Source organism: Camelina sativa, chromosome 5, assembly GCF_000633955.1.
Source record: "Camelina sativa cultivar DH55 chromosome 5, Cs, whole genome shotgun sequence".
Taxonomy (NCBI): domain Eukaryota; kingdom Viridiplantae; phylum Streptophyta; class Magnoliopsida; order Brassicales; family Brassicaceae; genus Camelina; species Camelina sativa.
In genome coordinates, this window is record NC_025689.1 from 33,941,749 (window position 1) to 33,956,403 (window position 14,655).

Consider the following 14,655-nt stretch of genomic DNA (forward strand, 5'->3'; position numbering starts at 1 on the left):
TAAAGTTCTGATTTTACGTACTGTTATATGGAATGAATCTCTAAAAAGATTAGCATTTTTATAAAACTTACACATGAAGTCAGTAGAAGGATGACAAATATATTATATGTTAGTAAGCTAAAGATACGTGTTTCAAAATTACAATGGCCATCTTTGCCTGGCCCTAGCTAACTGGATAATCAAAGGCCAAATATTATGGTTTAAAAATATATACTGTATATGTATACCAATTTTTTTTTCAAACATGTATAAAGTTAACCTTAATTTTTTGTTTTGAACTAATTCATTGAGATAAATTGTCACTATGTTGATTGAATTTTCTTTCTTACAAAAAATCTTTAAAGGAAGATATATTACAAGGAAAAGGATGAGAATGCATGCATATATATGGAAGTTTTTCTTAAATGATTTTTTTTTCTTTTTCAAATGTTGATATAATTTTCCTTAAATTTTCCTTTATATATTACAGAATATTTCCCTGATTCGTCTCTATTAAAAGGAAAGATATATTACAAGGAAAAAGCTGAGATGCATATATATATGGAAATAATTCTTAAATGAGTATTTTTTCTTTTTCAAATATTGATATAATTTTCCTTAAATTTTCCTTTATATATTGTTACAGAATATTTCCCTGACTCTTCTCTATTAATAGGAATACGTAAGATACATGACGAATTCACTCAGTTGCAAACAATGAAGACATGCATAACAAATCCAAACACTTGCGAAGTTGATAACATAGAAGAGATTCTTGAGCGTCTTCCGGTAAAATCTCTCTTCCGATTCAAATCCGTGTCGAAGCTATGGAGATTGATGATCGAATCTAACTATCTTGCCGAGAAACGTCTTCTCCGACACCCAAATCCAAAACTCCTTGTTCTTCGATTGGAAATATCTAGTGACCGTTGTTCAAGAACCATATTTCTGGCGACTAATTCAAAAGATGATCACAACGACCATATAAAAATCTTCATTCTTTCTTACAAATCTCCACTTCCATATCCCATATATTCTATGTACGATATAGCTGGTCAAATAATGGGGTATTGCAACGGTTTAGTCTGCATCTACGATCTCGGCTACATTTATCTGATTAACCCCGCAACAAGAAAACTCCGAATTCTTTCTCCCGAGTTTTTGCGAGAGTATACAGACCGAACGGGTACGAAACACGTTTTTATTTATAGTTATAAATTACAAGAAAAAATGTAGTTGACTAGTAGTTGTCATAACAAATATTTTATATTGAACAATGTCTTTTTTTTTTTCTCTCTTAGGTTAGTCGAATGAATTGCCAATTAGTGTGGGATTTGGAAGAGACATGGTTACAGGAACATACAAAGTAATTTTGATGTATTTATACGATCGTCATTTTATCATGACCGAAGCCTTAAACCTCGAAAGTGGTGAACGAAGATACGTACACTTCCCCATTTTTTACGATGAACTTGATAAAAGATCAATCTTTGCAAATGGATCACTTTATTGGATGCCAAAGCCAGTTTCTCTTTTCACTAATAAATTAATAAAGCTGGCAGCCATAGATCTTCATACATAAACATTTCGTTATGTGTCACTACCGAGTTGGTACACCAAATACTCCAAAAGTGTCTACTTATGGAGTCTGAAAGATAGTTTATGTCTATCTGATGTGCAACAGACTCCGAGAGTAGACGTATGGAGTTTGCAGCAAGAAGATCCTAGTGTGAAGTGGGAAAAGATTTTTTCAGTTAATATTTTAAGCACGAATTGTTTAGACGCTAACTTTTGGAAGCTTGGTCTAGCTGCTTATTATTTTAACTCTACAGGAAGATATCCAGCTAATAATCCTTTAGATCAAGTCCCCGATGATCACTGCAGCAGCGTTTTGTATACGGAGAAATTGGGTTCTTCAGTCTAGTTTTTATGGTCCATGCTTTAAACAAATATGATTCTCTATTTCTTCAACTAATAAATTTAAATTGGTTTTTTGTTTTTTTTACTTGTTACTTTGTTAGTCTCTTTCAGTGCCTAATATATATCCAATGTTTATCTCACTTTTGGACGACCATGCTCCATGCATGAACGTTTTACATGTGTTCCTTATCCATGAACTCGAAGGACGTCTTCACTCGGAGTTAAAGACCTGTAATTAACATATTGATTTGTTAACATTCTCACTTTTAAAAGTTTATATTAATTTGTTTAGAATAAAAAAAATACAACTAGAAAATCTTAATAAGATTGACATGGTCCACATATATATTTCGTTTCAATATCAATTATCTTTGCGAACATCCCGTTTATAATAAAGCGGAAGTACACAACATTGTTTTGTAGACTATATATTTTTAATAAGTTGGTTACAAATAAGTTATACATTAATGATAGATTAATTAGTTACAAATAGGTTATACCAAAAAAATTAAAGAGAATATTCTAAAGAATCATATCATCTAAGTTACCATATTAATTTCTTTTATTAAATTATTCATCAAATAAAATCTTTTGATATCTAACTTAACATATTAATTTATTAATTATCATTATACTGCACCTCTCATTTTTATATATGAGTCTATTTTGTGAAACAAACAAATTATCATATTATTTATTATAATTAAAAAATAGTTTTATTTCTCCATATACCATAAGTTGAATTTTAAAAAACAAATATAAATTGTTCAATCTATAAAATATTCAAGTTTTAGTAATATTATTCTTTAGAAATAATATATATTGAATTAAAAAATTTACTGAGTAACAGGTCAAAATTTGAATATTTAAATTCAAATTTACAAAATTATGTCTTATAATGACATTCAAATCATGATGTAGAATATATATTGTTAAAATAACTTCACATATATAACCTAATACAACATATTAAAATTTTATTTTAAAATATAAAATTTAATCAGTGTTATAGCACGGATAATTATCTAAAATCATTAATAATATTAAATTTACAAGATAAGTGTCTTTTTTCAAGCATTCATATTTAGCATATGATTTTATTGCATAATGTTTTATCCAAAAAAAACTTTTAAAAAAATCACATAAATTATATTTTATATAAAAATTACAATATAAATAAAAATTTATTTGTGGAAAAAAATAAAATAAAATGAATTTCAACCGTGCTCTAGCACGGGTCTTAATCTAGTAAACGAAGTAAAAAGGCTTACACAATCACACGAGATAAGAATCTGTACAAAAATAGATTGTAAACATTAGTGTTCTTATTATTCGATGTTTTATAACATACATAAATGCGTAAAAACTATTCACACAAGTCGCTGATTTTAGTTCAATTTCTCACAAGTTTCTTTGGTTTTTACCAGACGGCTTATTGTTAGAATCAGGACCCCGCTTGGCGTACAAGGAACCAGCCGCTGATACATCAGAAGGCAAAGAGACCGTAGCAGAGAGAGGTTGGAAATTAGTGTTTCCAACGAACCAGTAGAGCGCCCATTTGAGATTGCAGAGAGTATACTTCAGTGCTTTCGTCCAACTCTCTTTCTTGTTGAAGCTCTGTGTTATCGAGTACCCCTCCACTTTGTCCTTTTCGATCCTGCCAAAAAATGTTATATGAGAGAAACTTCTAAGGTTTTGGGTTCCACCCATTAACAAAAAAGAAGATCAGTGACGAAAAAGATTTTTAGTTTAAGGAGAGTGGGGACTTGCTTGAATGGAAGTTTGAGGCATTTCTCTGGTGGGATATTGTTCTCTTGGTCCTTTGAATTTGCGAAATCAGTGAAGTCTTTAAGACACATCAAATACAGTGTCATGGCTTTATCGTACCGAGTGCTCCAAAACAAGTTTACAGGGCCAAACCTGACAGAGATCATTGAACAGTTTTTAGTTATAGAACGCTGAATAAACTACTAAGACAAAACTCACCAAAAGACTCGCGTAAAATCAGCACAAGACATATGTTTTGAAGTTCAACTCCAAGAATAATAAACCAGTACAAGACTATGCCAATTAAGCAATGAAAATTACTTACAGCTCATAAGTTTCGTTGTTGCTGTCTACAATTCTAGGATAGCTCCCCATCGGCTGTATCTTAACTCGACATCTTTAAAAGGGTTACTGGTTAAGAATAAACTTTATAAAGTAAATAGTATCCAAGAACAAAATTAAAACTAGGAAGAGAACTGTGAGAAGATAGTAGTAACAAGGATACTGAAATTTTGGCCGGAAATAGTTACACATCGTGTGGAGGAGAAGACAGGCTTGGCCCCAAGCAGCATTGATCTCATCCCACTCAACCTAATAATGTTTCATTATGACCTAAGTTAACACTTTATATGAGCAGAAAGAGGTTATAACCTATAAACATGCAAAGCTTACCTGTATATCAGGGAGTAATCCAAGTCGAAAATTGTTAATTGTACCAAAATCTCCATCATACCGTATGGGGAAGGCATCAATCAGTACGTTTGTCTTATTTAATAACTCTAAATGTGCTTGTGAAACTTCAATCTTTGCCAAGATTGCATCTCTCTCTTCCTGTTAACAAGACGTATATATATTTAAACACTAAGATCCAAGAAACGAGTACTGTTACGCTGATAAAGCCTAAACATTCACACATACAACATGACTACAAAAACCTAATCAGTTGCTATGAACACTAATACCACAATGAGAGAGAACTATTATCAAGAATCTGTGAAGCAAACGAATGAAAGCTCTGGATTCTCTAAAGTATAATTTAGTAATAAAATGAGGGAGAACACTAAGAATATCACCAGCAACGCACCTGATGGGCTATTAGTTGAAACTGAAAATTATTGAACTCTTGCCAATACCTATTACCAGAAAAGTCTTAAAAGCATGTGAGAAAATAAGAGATGACATTATAAATGTATCGTTAAGGAAAAACAGTGAGAGAGCTTAACCGATCTTCGAGTTCGTTAAAGCGATTTCCCTTTGATTCGAGCTCCTTCAGTTGATGGTTCACTTCAGCATTTTGTTTCTCTGTTTCTTCTATAGCTGCAACAAGTTTTCTTTCTTCTTCCTCAATCTAAACAGAGCAGGAAAACAACAACAACAAACTTGTCACTTAAAAAACTATCTGCAATTCATCATAGAATTACTTAAAACAATATGCTGAAACCTGACAAAAGTACCTTCTTTTTTTCCTTGAGAAAATCAGATTCACTGAGAACATCTTGTGTCTCCCCTTCTAACCGCTGAACGCAAGCTTCGTAAGCTTCCACGTCCCTTGTCACATCCTCAACTTCTTTTTCAAGTTTATCAGACAAAACCCTCATGCATTCTAAGCACAATGGCTGTTCAACCTAATAAAATAACTCACAAGTTTATCAGATAAGAAAGTATTATCATGACTACAGTTTTATCCAAGGAGATACAATACAACACTCTTCAACCAAGAATACAAAAACATCATATACCTGAGTCTGAGTTCTAGCAATATCAAAAGCTCGTGTCAAGACATTGATAGTGGCATTAAAGCCAGAATTATTCGAATGCAACGGACCGTTTTGGCCAACTTCAAGGTTGTGAGAAGAGGGTGAATCAGAAGCAGGCTCAGACTTATACACAACAACAAACGAGTCTTCCATAGACTTTCCAGATTGGTTAGCATCAGGACCACGAGGACGTGGAGGAATGCCCTGAGCTTGAGGAGGCTTGTGTCGAGGTAAGACAACAAAGGAGTTGTCCATGCGTGTTGAACCAACAACACTGTTAGCTCCATATCCTCCTTGTCCCTGCATTGTTGCTGTATGTAACCAAATCATATAAGTTTTATAAACTTAGAGAGACTTCTTATTAGATATAATAGACTTACATAAGTTTTATGAACACTGAAACTAACTAACCGGAAGCGGAAGGAGGAGAATCGGAGAAGAACTTGGCGGCGTAGGAATCGACGACGCCGACGATGGTAAGGGAGTGGTGACAGTTTTGGCAGACCCATTTAGGAAGACTCGGGTCCATCCGAGTTTTATCGGGGACCTCCTCTTTCCTCATCTCGCTTTCCCAATTTTTGAAATCAAATCTCTCTCTAGGGTTTGGATTTTCACCTTGCTCTCAATCAATCTGTGGAAACAGTAAAGATAAAAAAAAAAAAAAAAAAAAAAAAAAAAAAAAAAAAAAAAAAAAAAAAAAAAAAAAAAAAANAAAAAAAAAAAAAAAAAAAAAAAAAAAAAAAAAAAAAAAAAAAAGGATTGGATAAATCCAAATCCGAGCTTCACCCGAGAACCCGAAGATCGGCAAAATCAAAGCCTAGGAGGGGAATAATCACCAAGGAACGAGGATCGACCCTAAGAACAGAGATTCAATTGAAGATGTTGTTGATGATACAGAGAGCGAGATCAAAGAGAGATTACTAATAAAGTCTCGTATTTGATTGGATTTTTAGGTTTGTAGAAGAAATAATTAAACCAGAAATCATAATTAATTAAACCAAATAGTATCAGATTGCCCCCAAAAAAAAAAAAAAAAGTATATCTAAAATAAATATGAACCGTCCAAATGAAAAAAACAAAAAGAGAATATCTCAAAAACCAAAACAAATAATAAAAGGAAACGGAGGAGAATTTGTCTTCAAACGGGATCTTCGTTGCTCGGCTGTCTTCTAAAGAAGTTATGGAATGCGTCGGGCAAATCGTTGCGAAACCACTGGAATTTAAGCCACAAGTGAATAAAAATCAAAAAGACAATCCTAAACGGACACCAATACCAAAAAATGTTAATGATGTTCAGGATGATGTAACAGCCGAGAGCCGAAAGAAGTGGATGCCCAGTTAGCAAATCAACAAGCGCTAGAAACCTTTCCCCTTGTTTCGCAGCATCCCCCAATAGTGACACCGCCTGCTCCATGATCTTCCTCAACCTATCGTACCTCATCTTAAGAATGTTCACATCCATTTCCCCCGACGGAAACGAATCCAACTCTTCTGCTAACTCGTCTAGGTTGATCACTTCCAGTCCCCAAAGCTTCAAATCCACGGAAACCAACGGAGGAGGAGGAGTGCCGTTCCGATAGCGCATTATTATCTTGACCGCTGACCTAACAGCTAGAGGCACAATCAAAATCACAGCTAGCGATGAACTCGCCAAACTCGTCATCAAGTAGTCCGAAAAAATAAACGCAACAATGATTAAAAATGCAATGGCTTTCGGAGTAAACTCTTTCCCGGATCTGATCAACTCAAGGGTCGAAACCCACCACGCTAACCTCTTATAGAGTATGCAAAGCCTTCCATAATTAGCTTTCGCTCTTCTCATACTGAAATTCTTACTCTTCGGCTTCAACATATCCGACACGACTTCGCGTCCCAGAGGCGGCAAAGTATTCTCAAGATTCGCACAGTTCAAATCCACAGCTTGTGCTCTCATCTTGTCGACCTGATACATGGACACTGGAGACTTGTAATGAGTTTTAGGTAACATCATCCGGAAACGAGCCGAAAACCGTGCGTAGAATTCAGCAACATAAACAAAGCGAATCGCGAGCTGAAGCTCTCCCATTTTCTTCAGTCCGCTGCTTCCCAAATTCATTATCGGATACGAGCTAGTGTAAATCCAGTCACACTTTACACGATTCAATGGGATCCTCACTTTCCCGATCGGGACATCTTTCCCTGTAACCTGGTAGATGTTTCGGTTATCGTAGATCCCAAGCGTTAGCACCGTACACTTTTCATAGACATCCCACGAATACTGCTCGTTCCACTTGGGTGAGACATTATTAACCACTGTTCGAGTCCTCGCCCATTTATTCCCATATTTAGCCACCACATAACTGTCGATGTCCGGTTTTTTCTCGTCTCTTCCCTTTAAACCGGTTGCCCCCAAAATCCCGATTTCCAATTTCCCGAGCACACCCGGCCATAGCCCTTTAACATAAGCTCTGAAGTCACTCGCGTATTCGACACATTCCTCAGCAACGTGATAAGCCTGATCAGTCGCTAGTTTCATCTTGAGTCTGCTTGCGAACCTCCTCGAATCTCCTGCCGGTTCGACCTTAACCGGCATTTCAAGGTCATAGAACAAAACCGGTGCGGAACTTGGAATTTTAAGCGGTGTCATCTCTGAGAGCTTCTTCTCTAACATCCCTATGCATTCTTCGTGTTGCTCGTCGACTCTGTCCATCACCTTAATGACGACGATTCCTTCTAACGGCTCTGATGCAACTAATATTAGATCTTGGTTCCATGACGGGTTCCTACCGGGAGAAACTCCGGTTTTGAGACACACATCACCTAGAGCTGCCGTCACGTATGCTGAAGGAGTCCGCTTATGATCGGAAGAAATCAAATCGTGACCTGAAACAATGGTAATCCTAACGTAACAGAGCCTTGGGGCTAGGTAGACCTTAGGTCGCGTGTTGATCACGTTAAGTGGACTCACTTGAGAGGCGTCTGAAAACCAAGCCTCTGAATAAACCTCGTCAACTTGTGTACCAAACCAAGCCGACATCAGCAAATCCATGTGATGACCTGTTTGGGTATTCTGCATAGAGTACCACTGAGGCGCGATTCTTGCGTCGGGAGGAACCCTACTCGGAATCTCCGAGGCCAGTTTGAAGTTTCGCTTGCCAATTACGGTTTTGGTCGCATCGTCTATGAGAGTAACGGACAAGACATCACCTTTGGTTTTGTCAAAAGCGAACACTTGATTCCACTCCATATTTTGTCCCATTGGCAGATCTTTGGTCGAGGATTTGTAGTTTCCGAGAGTGATTTCGACGATGGGGATTACAACAGTGTCGGCTACTTTGTTCTTGGCTTGGATTACTTCTAAGTAAAGAAACTCCATCTGCTCGACGAGGTCATGTGAAGATGTTGGGCCGCGAGGGTTCCGAGCTCCTCTCTCTCCTCCANTAGTGTAAATCCAGTCACACTTTACACGATTCAATGGGATCCTCACTTTCCCGATCGGGACATCTTTCCCTGTAACCTGGTAGATGTTTCGGTTATCGTAGATCCCAAGCGTTAGCACCGTACACTTTTCATAGACATCCCACGAATACTGCTCGTTCCACTTGGGTGAGACATTATTAACCACTGTTCGAGTCCTCGCCCATTTATTCCCATATTTAGCCACCACATAACTGTCGATGTCCGGTTTTTTCTCGTCTCTTCCCTTTAAACCGGTTGCCCCCAAAATCCCGATTTCCAATTTCCCGAGCACACCCGGCCATAGCCCTTTAACATAAGCTCTGAAGTCACTCGCGTATTCGACACATTCCTCAGCAACGTGATAAGCCTGATCAGTCGCTAGTTTCATCTTGAGTCTGCTTGCGAACCTCCTCGAATCTCCTGCCGGTTCGACCTTAACCGGCATTTCAAGGTCATAGAACAAAACCGGTGCGGAACTTGGAATTTTAAGCGGTGTCATCTCTGAGAGCTTCTTCTCTAACATCCCTATGCATTCTTCGTGTTGCTCGTCGACTCTGTCCATCACCTTAATGACGACGATTCCTTCTAACGGCTCTGATGCAACTAATATTAGATCTTGGTTCCATGACGGGTTCCTACCGGGAGAAACTCCGGTTTTGAGACACACATCACCTAGAGCTGCCGTCACGTATGCTGAAGGAGTCCGCTTATGATCGGAAGAAATCAAATCGTGACCTGAAACAATGGTAATCCTAACGTAACAGAGCCTTGGGGCTAGGTAGACCTTAGGTCGCGTGTTGATCACGTTAAGTGGACTCACTTGAGAGGCGTCTGAAAACCAAGCCTCTGAATAAACCTCGTCAACTTGTGTACCAAACCAAGCCGACATCAGCAAATCCATGTGATGACCTGTTTGGGTATTCTGCATAGAGTACCACTGAGGCGCGATTCTTGCGTCGGGAGGAACCCTACTCGGAATCTCCGAGGCCAGTTTGAAGTTTCGCTTGCCAATTACGGTTTTGGTCGCATCGTCTATGAGAGTAACGGACAAGACATCACCTTTGGTTTTGTCAAAAGCGAACACTTGATTCCACTCCATATTTTGTCCCATTGGCAGATCTTTGGTCGAGGATTTGTAGTTTCCGAGAGTGATTTCGACGATGGGGATTACAACAGTGTCGGCTACTTTGTTCTTGGCTTGGATTACTTCTAAGTAAAGAAACTCCATCTGCTCGACGAGGTCATGTGAAGATGTTGGGCCGCGAGGGTTCCGAGCTCCTCTCTCTCCTCCAAGCTTTGGAGAGATTTGCTTGACGAAGAAATCATCTTTCTTGGCAGCCATCTCTGAAACAACAAAAAAGAGAAAAAAAGAGAAATGAATAATAATACTAAAAAAATAAATAAATAAATAAAAGTTAGGAAAAAAATCGACTCTTGCTTTTAATAAAAAAATATGAGAAACCTTGAAAAAATCCAGGAGACACTTTCACANACACATCACCTAGAGCTGCCGTCACGTATGCTGAAGGAGTCCGCTTATGATCGGAAGAAATCAAATCGTGACCTGAAACAATGGTAATCCTAACGTAACAGAGCCTTGGGGCTAGGTAGACCTTAGGTCGCGTGTTGATCACGTTAAGTGGACTCACTTGAGAGGCGTCTGAAAACCAAGCCTCTGAATAAACCTCGTCAACTTGTGTACCAAACCAAGCCGACATCAGCAAATCCATGTGATGACCTGTTTGGGTATTCTGCATAGAGTACCACTGAGGCGCGATTCTTGCGTCGGGAGGAACCCTACTCGGAATCTCCGAGGCCAGTTTGAAGTTTCGCTTGCCAATTACGGTTTTGGTCGCATCGTCTATGAGAGTAACGGACAAGACATCACCTTTGGTTTTGTCAAAAGCGAACACTTGATTCCACTCCATATTTTGTCCCATTGGCAGATCTTTGGTCGAGGATTTGTAGTTTCCGAGAGTGATTTCGACGATGGGGATTACAACAGTGTCGGCTACTTTGTTCTTGGCTTGGATTACTTCTAAGTAAAGAAACTCCATCTGCTCGACGAGGTCATGTGAAGATGTTGGGCCGCGAGGGTTCCGAGCTCCTCTCTCTCCTCCAAGCTTTGGAGAGATTTGCTTGACGAAGAAATCATCTTTCTTGGCAGCCATCTCTGAAACAACAAAAAAGAGAAAAAAAGAGAAATGAATAATAATACTAAAAAAATAAATAAATAAATAAAAGTTAGGAAAAAAATCGACTCTTGCTTTTAATAAAAAAATATGAGAAACCTTGAAAAAATCCAGGAGACACTTTCACAAGGTGAAACATTTCTAAGTAATTAGAATTTATTATAATAAACCATATCTTTAAAAACTTAAAATTTTAATTAAGTAGTTTATTTGTTATTTTTATTTTTATGGCATAAATCATAAAAGTTTTTTGCTATCTAACAAATTCTATTATGCATAATTTTAAATTTTATATGAATACTATTTTAAATAATATAAGTTGATGCAGTAATATAATTAAACAAATTCTGAGATTTGAAAAAATATTGTATTATTAGTATTTATAATTTTGTTACTGATAGTATGATTAAAAATATAACTATTTAATAAAATTAGAAATATCTAATAATTAATTTAATATGTTTAAAATATATTAATAGATAATTTTATAATTTAAGATAAAATACAAAACTAAATCCTTTATATTCTAAAGCACAAGACACTCTATCAATAATCCTTTGACATAAGTAAAAAAAAAAATTCATCTTCTTAGAGAGTTTCTAGTAATCAAAATAAATAAATAAATAAAAGTTAGGAAAAAAAATCGATTCTTGATTTTCATAAATAAATATGAGAAACCAGGAGACACTTTCACATGGTGAAACATGTCTAAGTATTTCGCATGGTTAAACATGTTTAAGTAATTAGAATTTATTATAATAAACATATCTATAAAAACTTAAAATTTTAATTAAGTAGTTTATTTGTTATTTTTATGTTTTTATGGTATAAATCATAAAACAAAAATTTGGTATCTAACAAATTTTATTATGCAAAATTTTAAATTTTATATTAATACTATTTTAAATAATATTAGTTGATACAATAAAATATTATATAATTAAACAAATTCTAAGATTTGAAAAATATGTCGTATTATTAGTATTAATAATTTTATTACTGATAGTATGATTAAAATATAACTAGTTAATAAAATTAAAAATATCTAATAAGTAATTTAATATGTTTAAAATATATTAATAGATAATTTTATAATTTAAGATAAAATACAAAACGAAATCCTTTATATTCTAGAGGACAAGATACTCTATCAATAATCCTTGACATATATAAGTAAAAAATATATATATATATATATATATATATATATATTGGAAATAATTATATATATAGAAAAAGGAATATGGAGAAGAAAACGTAAAAAGCAATACTACATAAATTCAATTATAGGTCAAAAAATTTATAGGAATATTGACATTTTTTTCTATAATACTACATAAATTTAATTATTGTTAAATTAAATTTTACATAAATTAATTATAGTTAATTATTGGAATATAATACTACATAAATTAATTATAGTTAATTATAGGAATATACTACATATTAAATTTAGGGTTATAGGAATATAATACTCTCTACATTAATTATAGTTAATTAACTTTATGTAGTATAATTAATTTAATATGTAGTATAATTAACTATAATTAAATTTAGTAGTATTAAATTTATGTAGTATAATTTAAGTTAAAAATTTATGTTTTTCTACGAAAATTAAATTCCTATAATACTACATAAATTTAATTATAGAAAAATGTAAATATTCCTATCATTAACTAGGTTTTTTTGTGTGGAATATTTGTGACATATTTTTTAGTTAATTAATGTGTGCCATGAAATTTTTAAATCGAGTATGTTAGCTATAAGAAAAAAAAATTCTAGATTCAGTTTATTTTTGCAAAATTTGGAATGAAATTAAAGATTTAAAAAAAAAAAAAAAAAAAAAAACTTTGCTGTGCATCAGGTATAACTATAATGCTAGTAAAATAGTAAGTAGGAAGTGGAGTTACCTTAGGACAGATCAAGAACGTGTTCGTCGCCGGAGATTATGTAACAGTCTTCGATCCTCGAGTTAGTGCGTGAATCTGACCACATCAAAACTAATTAAAATGGTAACCCAAATACTATAGGATTAATGGGATTATAGTGTAATGGTCGACCAAGATACAAGATAAGGTAATATAACATAATTTTATCTAAATTATGTTTCTATATTCAACACTTTGTGTATATTATATAAGGGAGAGAGAGCCTTACGTAGGTTTCACCTTTTTGGATCGGACGCGGCTGATTCCTTAATTCAAGCCGTCCTTTGAGATTCTTGAGTTCCTTGAAGTTCAAGGAACCAAGTGATTCCCCAACGATATGCCTTCAGTTTATAAACATACACATTATGAAAAATAAAAACCTCTAAAGAAATTTACAAACGAACTTTTGCAACGAACCAAATTAATTAAGTGAACTAATACCAATTCGGAAAGTAAAACAGTTCCATGTCGAACATGCAAGCAATTCAAATAAACCAAACTAAAAGATAGAAGATGTGTATATATAATTTTGAAAAAAAAAAACAGATTTCAATCAATGATCAGTTAATACTACAATATTCATTTTTTCTATCTTTGTACCTTAATTTGATTATTTATGAAGTCAAGCCCAAAATTTATATGAACTGAAAGCAACTAAAATAAAGAAAAAATTGATTCCAGTTAGAATTTCTTCTTGAACAAATCCAAACGCTCATCGTATATTATTACAGTAGAGTGTTCAAGAAAACAATAAATTAACCAAATCAGAAAGTAGAAACCTCATGAAAAGTTAATGAGTTACCTGTTTGAATTCTGAATGTCCCGAATCTGCCTCCGAACCTTAGAGGCTTCTTGCTGATAATACTTCAGAATGCCATGCATACAAAACATATCAAATTAACCGTCATCAAAGCTGCTTCAAGAGCACCAAAAAAAAAAAGAAAAAAGAAAAAAAAATCATCACAAACCTGTGTGTCTGGATACAATGAAGCAGCGTATAAAGAGTTTTTGGCTTTGATTATTCCTTATGATTACACATGCACGCATGTATTATATATATACAAATAAAATATACACACAAAGTGTTGGATATAGATAGGCCTGGGCATTCGGTTAACCATTCGGTTTCGGTTCGGTTGTATTCGGTTTCGGTTATTTTGGATATAGTAATATAGTAACCATTTGGATATTTATGAAATTTCGGTTTAGTTCGGTTCGGTTTCGTTCGGTTCGGTTTCGGTTTGGTTATTTAAATAAATAACCATAACTAACATAAATTATATTAACATTAACCAAATAAACCAAATATAACCAAAACTAACCGAATATAACCAAAATTAACCAAATATACAATAACAAAAATACAAAAAAGGGAAAAATATTGATTCAATTTTACAAAATAGTATTTAACTTTGTAAATTCAAAATAATAACATTTACATATATTGATTATTTAAAATATTTAATTGTTTTGAATCTAGAAATAATTTATATTTTAAGTTTATTTTATAGTTTTGCATAATATTAAGTATATAATATTTGATATCTTCTAGGTTTTCGGATATTTCGGTTAACCATTTAATTGTCGGTTCGGTTCGGTTCGGTTTCGGTTAGTTTGGATATAGATTTTTACTAACCATTCGGGTATTTGAAGAATTTCGGTTCGGTTCGGTTT

At 34.4% G+C, this 14,655-nt stretch overlaps 2 protein-coding genes and 1 pseudogene across 2 annotated transcripts; 1 reads left to right on the forward strand and 2 right to left on the reverse strand.

Annotated features, from left to right (window-relative positions):
* LOC104788474 lies at positions 817-1,903 on the forward strand (annotated as a pseudogene).
* On the reverse strand, positions 3,149-6,123 carry LOC104788475 (beclin-1-like protein). Its single transcript, XM_010514240.2, has 10 exons — positions 5,835-6,123; positions 5,406-5,734; positions 5,121-5,291; positions 4,890-5,014; positions 4,751-4,799; positions 4,339-4,497; positions 4,172-4,257; positions 3,992-4,063; positions 3,670-3,819; positions 3,149-3,556 (listed from the first exon to the last, which is right to left on the reverse strand). The coding sequence occupies exons 1-10, from the start codon at positions 5,983-5,985 to the stop codon at positions 3,301-3,303; spliced, it is 1,548 nt and encodes a 515-aa protein (XP_010512542.1). The 5' UTR covers positions 5,986-6,123; the 3' UTR covers positions 3,149-3,300.
* Positions 6,492-10,203, reverse strand: LOC104789833 (FT-interacting protein 1-like). Its single transcript, XM_019245446.1, has one exon. It carries the CDS (start codon positions 10,201-10,203, stop codon positions 6,562-6,564), a length of 3,642 nt encoding a protein of 1,213 aa, XP_019100991.1. The 3' UTR covers positions 6,492-6,561.

Coding starts and splice junctions, on each gene's coding strand:
- LOC104788475 (XM_010514240.2), bottom strand. CDS start 5,985: ATGAGGAAAGAGGAGGTCCCCGATAAAACTCGGATGGACCCGAGTCTT. Junction 4,258..4,338: donor GATTACTCCCTGATATACAG/GTAAGCTTTGCA, acceptor AAACATTATTAG/GTTGAGTGGGATGAGATCAA. Junction 3,820..3,991: donor AACAACGAAACTTATGAGCT/GTAAGTAATTTT, acceptor GATCTCTGTCAG/GTTTGGCCCTGTAAACTTGT.